The 9,641-nt window shown below is 38.4% G+C and overlaps 2 protein-coding genes across 4 annotated transcripts; one reads left to right on the top strand and one right to left on the bottom strand.

The window, feature by feature from the left end:
• Positions 1–273: 273 nt before the first annotated feature.
• Positions 274–4,218, bottom strand: LOC119983864 (phytosulfokine receptor 1-like). 2 transcript variants are annotated; one of them, XM_038827595.1, is made up of 2 exons: positions 3,621–4,218; positions 274–3,083 (listed from the first exon to the last, which is right to left on the bottom strand). In XM_038827595.1, exon 2 carries the CDS (start codon positions 2,559–2,561, stop codon positions 492–494), a length of 2,070 nt encoding a protein of 689 aa, XP_038683523.1. In that variant the 5' UTR covers positions 2,562–3,083; positions 3,621–4,218; the 3' UTR covers positions 274–491. The 2 variants fall into 2 exon arrangements, with proteins under 2 accessions (XP_038683523.1, XP_038683524.1); XM_038827596.1 differs by having other exon boundaries at positions 274–2,565.
• Positions 4,219–5,343: 1,125 nt separating this feature from the next.
• Positions 5,344–8,112, top strand: LOC119983942. 2 transcript variants are annotated; one of them, XM_038827677.1, is made up of 3 exons: positions 5,344–6,351; positions 6,464–6,665; positions 6,741–8,112. In XM_038827677.1, exons 1-3 carry the CDS (start codon positions 5,507–5,509, stop codon positions 7,149–7,151), a joined length of 1,458 nt encoding a protein of 485 aa, XP_038683605.1. In that variant the 5' UTR covers positions 5,344–5,506; the 3' UTR covers positions 7,152–8,112. The 2 variants fall into 2 exon arrangements, with proteins under 2 accessions (XP_038683605.1, XP_038683604.1); XM_038827676.1 differs by having other exon boundaries at positions 5,421–6,351; positions 6,437–6,665.
• Positions 8,113–9,641: the final 1,529 nt, after the last annotated feature.

The following is a 9,641-nucleotide window of genomic DNA, read 5'->3' as shown; positions in this document are numbered from 1 at the left end:
TAGTTTCTCAATTTCTCCGCCTGCAAACACTTTGTCCACAAGCTATGGGAAAGCCAACTAAAGAGTTATCATCATGTATAGCCTCTTTTGACTTACACTAAACTACAAGTCTACAACCCCCTTTGAATCATCAAACATCCCCCTGTTAACATTTTTGGGTCTTGGAGGAAACCCATGTTTATGGACTGTAACACATTGGATGGAAGCCAATTTTCCCAAAAAGCTATATAGCTCATGAGTTGGGTTGCATCCATTGTCAAGACACTTGAACCAAACATCAACTTGGCCAAAGTGGGATTGATCACATGCTAGGTATAACTGGAAAAACATTGTCAATGTTGCTGCATAACCCACCAAGCTAAGAGAGCAGGAGATACTCAATTGACTGACAAGTATACAAGACCTGCTTTCACATTATATATATGCTGCTTCATTCATCTTATATCTTTTTTTCACTAACATTTATCATGGAATTCTAGTTATTCTTACCTTCATTTTCTCTTCAAGGGAACCATCCATCCGGTCAGGTAGGAGACAGCAATGGCCAGAATAAAGCTGGTTATACCTCCAATTTTAAATGGCAACCCTGCAAGGATCTTTCCTTCGCTGGGAGGCTCATCAGTGTTGTCACTTTCAGGCTCTACAGGGGTCTGCATTGAACGACATGAAGCAAGATCTCCACCACAGAGACCATTGTTTTCCTCGAAGCTGGAGGTCGGAAAAGTCATGAATTGACCTCCTGTTGGGATTTCCCCATACAGTTGATTATATGCCACACTGAACTTAGATAGGAAACTGAGCTGCACCAAGGACTGAGGTATTTCTCCTGATAGTTTGTTGCGGGACAAATCCAAACTTTCCAAACTTGACATCCCTGATAAAGTTCCTGGAATGGGACCTGAAAGATGATTTCTTCCCAGATTCAAAGTATGAAGCCGCTTCAAATTGCCAAAACTCGGCCAAATTTGTCCGTTGAGCATGTTAATACTCAGGTCCAGAGATGGTGGTAAGCTCCAAACTCTTTTGTACTGCAAAGTAGAATCATCTTTGCGGAATTGAAAAAGTGGGATATCTTGGGGTAATGCTTCAAATGAGATATCCATGTCAACAAGGCTATATAGTTCAGTCAAGCTTTCTGGGATCTCTCCAGTTAACGAATTGTTCGATAAATCTAAGTAGAAGAGATTTTTGAACTTGCCTGTCCAAAAAGGGATTTGCCCCTCCAAATGGTTCCATGACAAATCCAATAACTGCAACTTGTTGCAACCTCTCAGCCACACAGGGATTGAACCTCTGAGTCCACAAAAAGGAATAATGAGCGCCTTGACGTTTCTAAACTGCAAGTTAACACTTTCAGGCATTTGTTCATTCTTAAAGTTCATGCTAAGAATCAATGTGGTTAAGTTGTTGCAATGTTGCAGGATTGCTAGGGCTGCTGAGATATTACTGAGTCCAGTTTCTGACAGTGAAAGAAAACTGAGATTTTCGAGATTCTTGAAGGAAAAGGGTAGCACACCATTGAGATTATTGCGCGCAAGGTTCAAAGTTGTCAATTTCTGGCAAGAAAAAAAACTTGAAGGGATTGGACCATGGAACTTATTACTGCCAAGATTAAGGAAGTTGAGATGGATCATGGCAGAACAATTGAGATTTATCGAACCATTTAGGGTGTTATTGCGCAAGTCAAGCCTGAAGAGTGATGCAGAGTTCACAAGTGAAGTAGGCAATAAGCCAGTGAAGTCATTTGAACCAGCTGAGAACTGCTCCAGCTTTCCAAGTCTTCCAAATACATCTGGAATATTTCCTGAAAACAAATTAAAGGAGATATCCAGTTCAACAAGGTTAGAGAGATTACCAACGCCATCATTGAGTGGACCAGAAAACCAGTTATTTTGGAGATGCAACACTTGAAGATTTTGCAGCTTGAAGAGACTGTCAGGAAAGCTTCCCGATAGGTTATTGTTGTCCAGATAAAGATGATGCAAATCACTGCAGTTCTGTATACTTGATCCAGTAAATTGGTTCTGCGAAAGGTCAAGAACTTGGAGTCCAGGTGAAGCTTTACAAAGTGTTGCATCGACAGAGCCAACAAAGTCATTCTTTGAAACGTTCAGATACCAAATGGAAGGCAAGTCACAACTTGATGGGATATGACCTCTAAAATAATTGGAACTCAAGTCGAGGACCTCCAAATTCGGAAGATGAAACAATTCAGTTGGCAGGGAACCATGGAGAAAATTGTGAGATAGATTTAAGATTCTTAGCTGGTTCAAGCTTGTTATGGACTCACAGATAGTTCCAGTGAGTCTTCTACTCCCTAGTTCTAACCCAACAACCCTTCTACTTGAAGTAGTGGTATTATCACAAATGACACCACTCCAAGAACAACAATCAGAACTTGACATGTTCCAACCACTGATCTCTGAATCCAAACAACTGGAGAAACCATTCAAGGCTCTCAGGTCACTTGAATTGCATGTCAAGCTATGAGATAAAAGGATTGATGATTGGAAACTGAGCATTAAAAGAGTGCAAGCAATGTAAAGGTCTGTGAAGTCCATGGTACTGCAAAAGCAAAAGTGCAAAGAAGAAGCAGTGAAGGGGGATGCGATCAAGCCATTTTCATTTAATTAGTTATTTCCTTTCCTGGTTAATTCATGCCCTTTTTTCTATTTCTTTTTTCAGGGGAAAAAAAAAATCAATCTCTTTGACTTGTCTTCATCTTACTAGGCCAGCTGACAAAATAAAATAATCCCTTTACCTTGGGGGAAAGATTTTTCAAAGTTGCTGACAACTAACATATGTTATGTTTGTCGTCTTCATGCATTTGACAAGTAGTTTAACATGGAGGTGTCCCTATTCTTTACCACATATTCTCTTCTGAATAGCATTCTCAAGGGTGGTCACCATCTTGCCATAAATTAGAATTTTCTTGGGACCTTAAGAAGTTGGAGAAAACCCATTCTTCCACAACCTGGTAGTTTAGCTGGGTTGGTATTGACTTGTTCCCCAAAAACTATATGCCTTAAATATGAAGACCATTTTAGCTGTGTCTGTTTTGACTTATCCTCCAGAAATTGTGCCTAAAATACTCCACCAATACTCAACTCCATGCACAGGAAAAAATTACACTTTAACAACTCAAATCAAGCAATCTATATATTTTAGTTTTGACCAATATAAAGGACAAACCAGCCATGCAATGATAAAGTTGTTCACTACAACCAGAAGAACACATGTTCAGATCCCATTCACGGCACAAATACACCAACTTAATAACACCCTGTATATATTTATATAGCAAGATGACACCCACTTATTTAGTGTTGAAGTCCTAGAATCTTGGGATTTAATAGCATCTTTCTCTTCTATTTATTTTAGGAGATAAAGCTGTTGACATTAAGATAATTTAGATATTTAAGTTTAAATTTAGATAATTATGAAATTCCTTCATTTAAGGAAGATCTTGTTTTAGTCCAGTAATTTGTGTTCACCCACTTGTTCATTTTTATCTTCTTTTTTTCTTGAAAATTTTCAAAAGATCAATAGTTTGTGTTCAAATGTCGTGATGAAAAGGTTAAAGTTCTATGATTGACCACAATGGCTGGATGAAAACTAACCTGAAATTGGGATTGAACGAGGTAAGCACCAAGCTTCCCCGAAGAAGAGTCACTGGGCTTACTCCCCGCTGACATCAACAATGACTTGATAATCGGCAAGAAAACCCCACCGGACCTTGCAGTGGTACTCGGCATTGCCGATGCAATCAGGGCCTCGCCATAAGACAACCAGAGAGGACTCTTCCCCAGCCACTTCACGAAACACATGGCAATTCTGACTCCAAGCCCTGTCTTCACAAAGCGACGAGGAAAAAGAAAGAAATGACAATCAACCAAATGACCTCGTTAATGAAGGCACTGAAAGCAGTCGAGAAGGTTAGCGTTCTGGTCACAATTGAAGTTTTTGGCGCCAAAAAAGCCCACACCCCTACTTCAGAGGGCTCAAGACGATCCCAGCAATCGTTGACAAGAAAACTGAGAGCAATTGCCATGCTTGCGGAGTACCTCGACGAGTTTGGGGACAAAGAATCAGACAATGAGCCCAATAAATTGCAATTGAGATGATGAAGGGAATAACTTCAGCTCCTTGAGGTGAAGGCGATGTTGGAGCGGTGATTTTTGGTGGTGGAGGAGAAGAGCAGGAGCCGCGGATTGGGAAGTTTTCTGGCGAGTGGAGAGAAGAGAAGGGGGCTGGGGATGACGCGCGAAGAGAATGAAAATTGGGCTGTGCTAGGATCTACGGGCTGTGTAGCCCAGGGAAATGCTGGGCTTGGACTCTAAGCAGAAGCCCATTTTATTAGTTGTTAATGGGCCATAATGCACACCCAAGCCCATAATTTGCATGGAGCAGCAATAGGATTAACTTGTGAGACCAAAATGATAAATATCCCACCAGTTCGTATCCCAGTTATTCCAACTGTTAAGATTGATGCACAGGGATCCAAATGAATTTTTAGGCTCCACAAGTCTCACATGATGCATATAAAAATCGTGTGCATACAATTCAACAATTGAGATAATTGAAATACCAATTGTTGGATCTCTATCATTATTGCTTGTGAAATGATAATTGTAAAACCAAACTTGTCAAATTAGTCCAAAGCTTTATGCTCTAAAACACACATAATTAAATGGATCTACCCATTATGAATAAATTAGTGTTAATCTCATCTACCTAAAGTTCAAATATTCTTTTGCCTAACCAAGATTATCTGGTATACATTACCACAGTGTTAAGTAAGAAAATAAAACAGTAGTGATTACTGATTCTCCACACAAAGTAATAAAGAAAACTTTTCCTTCTCAGCTTCAGGCAGACTTGACTAGTTTCACACTATTATTTCTTCTCAATAGAGATGCCCATGCTTTTTGGAGCATATTATGTCCATCACAATATTAAGTGGCCTAACATCTATGGACTCTAAAAAAAGCTTGTGATTCCTTTTGGTCCTTTTGAACATGAACTCAACTTTTCAAGCAAAAGGTATATGCGGGGGTGCAGGGCCTCAAACTTAGTAACGTTAAGACGTCATTAATCAATCAATGAGAGGTGACTCGGTTGACAATCGATTGGGTTAGGCATATGTGTGTCTAAGGTTTTCATTAAACTAAGACTCGGTTAAAGGAATCGAATTATTCAAAATTGGAGTACACATATCCAATTAATTGTTGATAACCCTAGTCTTGATCAAGAAAAAGGAGGGGTTATCAGAATACATTCTGGAATCAATTAACAAATTAAAAACCTCTCAAGTCACCTTCATTTAGTTCCTTGTACAATTATTCCTCTACAGCAGCTCTTATTTGAGTCTATCCTCTCCCACCATTTTTTTCACTCCACTTTTTTGACAATTTCTTCACACCAGAATGTTAAACTTTCATGGCAATCTTTATATATATAGAGACAGTGTAAAAGAGAGAGATCAAGTACTTAAAAGGCTGCTTTCATGGCTAACTCTTGGTGCTACCCTGATATATATCTTTGGCTTCAAAACCTCCCAATAATCACACAATGGAACTCAAATTCCATGTCAATATGCATATGTTCTTCATCCAATCCACCTCTCAATCTCTCTGTGAACAAAAACGTTCAGTCATCGTCCACCATCTCCTTCTCTATAGTAGCGGATTTCACTGTCCCCATCTTTCTTTGGTCCTCAAAACCAATCAAAATCGACACCAAATCATTGAAACTCCTCGAAAATTATTCGATTTCGAGTCTCTTAATCAATATCATTGAGGATGTACTAAGCTATAGCTCAAAAACATGCACTTCTCTCCCCAGAATCCCAAAACTGGATTCCATATCCAATTTTGGAGATGTCTTCAATCAAGCATTTCTTACACTCACATTCTTGATATGCACGTATGAAGCCCCTGAGAGTATTAGGGTAGCTTGTCTTAACAACATTAAGAATCAACTGACAAATTGTCAATTAAGAGGAGCATCAAAGTCGTTGATGAAGTATTTGGGGTCCAACATTGAAGAGAAATGGATGAGGTCTTTAAATCTTGCTATCACTAACTGGATTGTGGAGCTTAAAGCAACAAATCAAACACCCAGGTCTTCATCAGCTATGTTTTCTTATGCAGTTTCGAGGCTCGGGTTATGGAAAGTTCAGCTTTACTGTCCTGTAATGGCAATGGACATTGAGAGCTCAAGCAGTTCGGCCGATGATAGACTTCTTTTCTCTCTCAAATACCATCAACTTGAAGGTGTCATTCAGTTGAACCACAAAGTCACTGTTCATGAGACGTGGATTGATGTCATGGTGAAGATAGATAATATAAGGTATGATTCAATTGCATACTCACAATTATGCCTGATTTCTTCATGGATTTTGAATTGAACCCGATATGTTCCGAGTTCTCAACAGGTGTGATGTTATTGAACTGGTGAATAGAACTCTCATGGCAGAAAGAGGAGTTGGGGTTGAAGAAAAACACTTCCCATCAAGAATATCATTGCGGCTCACTCCAGTGCTTCAATCCAACATTTTCAGTGTCTCCGTAAGCAAATCTTCGGACAACCCGCGAAGAGAGGTTGGCACAGAGAAAAGCATTGAGGCATCTTTTGATCCTCCAAACACTTACATAGGATTCAATGTAAGCATATGCATAGATTCTTTGAACAACAAGGGAAAGACCGTTTTTAGTAATAATTTTACAATCCTATCACAGGTATCTGCAGGAGAGACCATGACAATGAGCTTGAAGCCATGGAAGTTTGAGGAGTCTGTGAATGGCTATAGTGGGATGCTGAATTGGTTTCTTCATGATAGTGTAGATGGAAGAGAGGTTTTCTCCACAAAACCTTCAAAGATGTCTCTGCGCAACCCTAAAGCTTGGTTCAAAGACAGGTACTCTAGTGCTTATAGGCCTTTTACCAGACAAGGTGGGGTGGTGTTTGCTGGTGATGAGTATGGAGAACGTGTGCATTGGAAGGTTGATAAGAGCGTTATAGGAATGAAAATGGAGTGGGAGATTAAAGGGTGGATCTGGTTAACGTATTTGCCAAATAAATACAGGACATTCTACAATGAGACTCGAAAGCTCGAATTCAAGGAAATCCTCTATCTCACAATCGCTTAAGTACTTTCAATGCATGTCACTCTCTTATGAGCTATCCTGCACAAGCTAAATGTACCGTTTAGATGACCCTACAAGGACTAACTTGATCAACCTCTTCATATCGATGAATCTACTCTGCGTGATGCCTCGCTTAATCATGGAGTGCTCTAATTCGGGGCATAGTTGTAGTGTATGCCTGTGCTACTCACTAATATAGTGAAAAGTTTATGTGTCTGATGAATATACTCGTCACATCGTCAGGATTAATACCATCTAGTTGCTTTCTTTTAAATATCTGGATTGCTTCCTTGCCATGCCTTCCATTACCTGAAATCAATAACTGTCCAAGAAAACACATTTCTGAGTGGCATTTCACAGAAAAGTTGTGTGGCCTCATCTATCTCCCCACACTCTTGAGATACATATCCACAATCAATCTGCCCTGATTGGATTTTAATAGTATATGCATGCATTTGCCTGGCTTAATCCACTAGAGAAAAATCAGCAAACGCGCCAGTCATGCTCGACAGGACAACCCATCTACTGCTATCCCTAAGCTACCTAGAAAAGTTCATGGCCTCTCCCAAGTGTTCTTCTTGAGAATAACCTAGTATCAAGACACTCCAGGATATCACGTTCTTTTGTTCAATCCAACCAACCAGCTTCAAAAAAGTTCCCACATTTTCACAAAAAGATCAATAGAACTCACCAGGCACCTCTATATGTTCTTGCATTTCCCAAAACAATAGTATGGCTTTCCCACCATAACCTGTTGCTGCATATCCCGCGGTGATCATGGTATTCCAACTTATAAGGTTTCTACTAGCTGTAATAGAACACATTCGATTCGGACATCCTCAAATATTCTTCCACATTTGAGTAGAATTCAATATTAGAAATGCCTACCGCAAGAGTCTTTTCAATTCCAGCTTGCACTCACAGTCCACAGATGCCATGAATCAGCATTTGACATCACAAAAAAAAAAAAGCATTACTCCGCATGCTTTAAGTTTAGCAGAGAGATTGAATTCGTTTGGTTTAACACAATGCAGCACCAAAACCCATACAAATGAGCCGCCCAAGAAACCGCATTTGTGTCAAGCATTCTATCAAACACTTCACATGCCATGTCCATCTTTCCAAATATACACAAGATCATTGCTTAAAATAAATCACGACCAAATCTCATTGTCACTAAAACTCCTCCCGGAACAATCGACACATTTTGTGAATCGACCACAATAACTTTGTACATTAGCAATGAAAATGACATCCTCTCCTCTCGAAAGACTTTCACTTTTCTCTGCTGTCTCTCATTTTTATCCTGTTTGGTGTTGACTGTTAAGATGGTAATTTCATGGGGTGGTACCGAAGAAATTTCTAAGGAATTTCTAAACTTGTTAGTTTTATGGGTTTTGGACGAATTTTTTGTGGAAATAACGTCACACATAGATTTATATCACAATATAACACCCGCTTGTACTTATTTCGTAAAATGAGATTTGACATCATTCTGAGTAGCATCATTCGTAATTGATTTTGACAATGATATTATCAGGAGTAACGTTGTTTCACAACGAAACAACAGTTTAATGATGTTATCTTTATTTTTTTGAAGACAACATCATTAGATTATTTATATATATAATGATCCCACTTCCAATAATGTCATTGTCAAAATTAAGTAGAAATGACGTTACTCGGAGTATCGTGAAATGACATTTTGTAAAATCATCGTACATGTTGTTGAAACATACATGAAACACCACTTGTAGAAAAGAAAAACTAAATCATCTTCAATTAGTATTTGTTGTGTGAATTTGTAGATGCAGTCAAAGTCAAAGAAAACTTGCGTCTTTTAATTAGTCATATATAATAATCATGTTCTTAATTCCCAGATTATTTGTTGTGCCCCACGCATTATCTTCACGTGCGGATCACGTGCTAGTTATGGTCCCCCATGCATATATGCCATGTTGTGTCAAAAGGAAATTGTTCAATTATAAATTATTTTTTATACTATAATATAATATATGTTCAACAACTATATAAAAAGTGAATTATTTTACAATAAAATATGAATTTTAAGTAACTGTTCCAAATAAAAGCTGTGAAAGATATGCAATAATAAGCTCATAAACTATATAATTTATTTTGGATGGCTAGTGTTGTTTTAATCTTGAGATCCACAACTACTATAAGATATTATATATTCTTAAAAATAAAGATCACCAGGGATTGCTTTAGTCGGGGACAAGTACTTGGACTTATTTTAAGGCATACAGTCTCTTGAAGATCACACTTGTAACAAATTTTAAATTCATTTTTTTTATAAACGATAACGATACTTTACAATTTTTTTTTTTGAATATTCAAGTTTGCCTTTAAATCATCAGACTTGTGTACAGAGAAGTTTTCCACCTGAACAAAATAAGTTGGATCAAAAGCTAGTACGTGGCTACAAAGATATTGTTCATAGTGAGAATCGAACTTAGCACTTCCCGAGTTTAT

This window comes from Tripterygium wilfordii, chromosome 18 (assembly GCF_013401445.1).
Source record: "Tripterygium wilfordii isolate XIE 37 chromosome 18, ASM1340144v1, whole genome shotgun sequence".
Classification (NCBI taxonomy): Eukaryota; Viridiplantae; Streptophyta; class Magnoliopsida; order Celastrales; family Celastraceae; genus Tripterygium; species Tripterygium wilfordii.
Note: the sequence above shows the minus strand (reverse complement) of the source record. Positions and strands in the feature narration are given on the sequence as shown.

What these genes read in the sequence shown, in the direction of transcription:
- LOC119983942 (XM_038827676.1), top strand. Translation starts at nt 5,507, where the DNA reads ATGGCTAACTCTTGGTGCTACCCTGATATATATCTTTGGCTTCAAAAC. An exon ending in GTGAAGATAGATAATATAAG is followed by an intron (nt 6,352 to 6,436) that starts GTATGATTCAAT and finishes AGTTCTCAACAG; the next exon opens with GTGTGATGTTATTGAACTGG. An exon ending in ACACTTACATAGGATTCAAT is followed by an intron (nt 6,666 to 6,740) that starts GTAAGCATATGC and finishes ATCCTATCACAG; the next exon opens with GTATCTGCAGGAGAGACCAT.
- LOC119983864 (XM_038827595.1), bottom strand. Translation starts at nt 2,561, where the DNA reads ATGGACTTCACAGACCTTTACATTGCTTGCACTCTTTTAATGCTCAGT.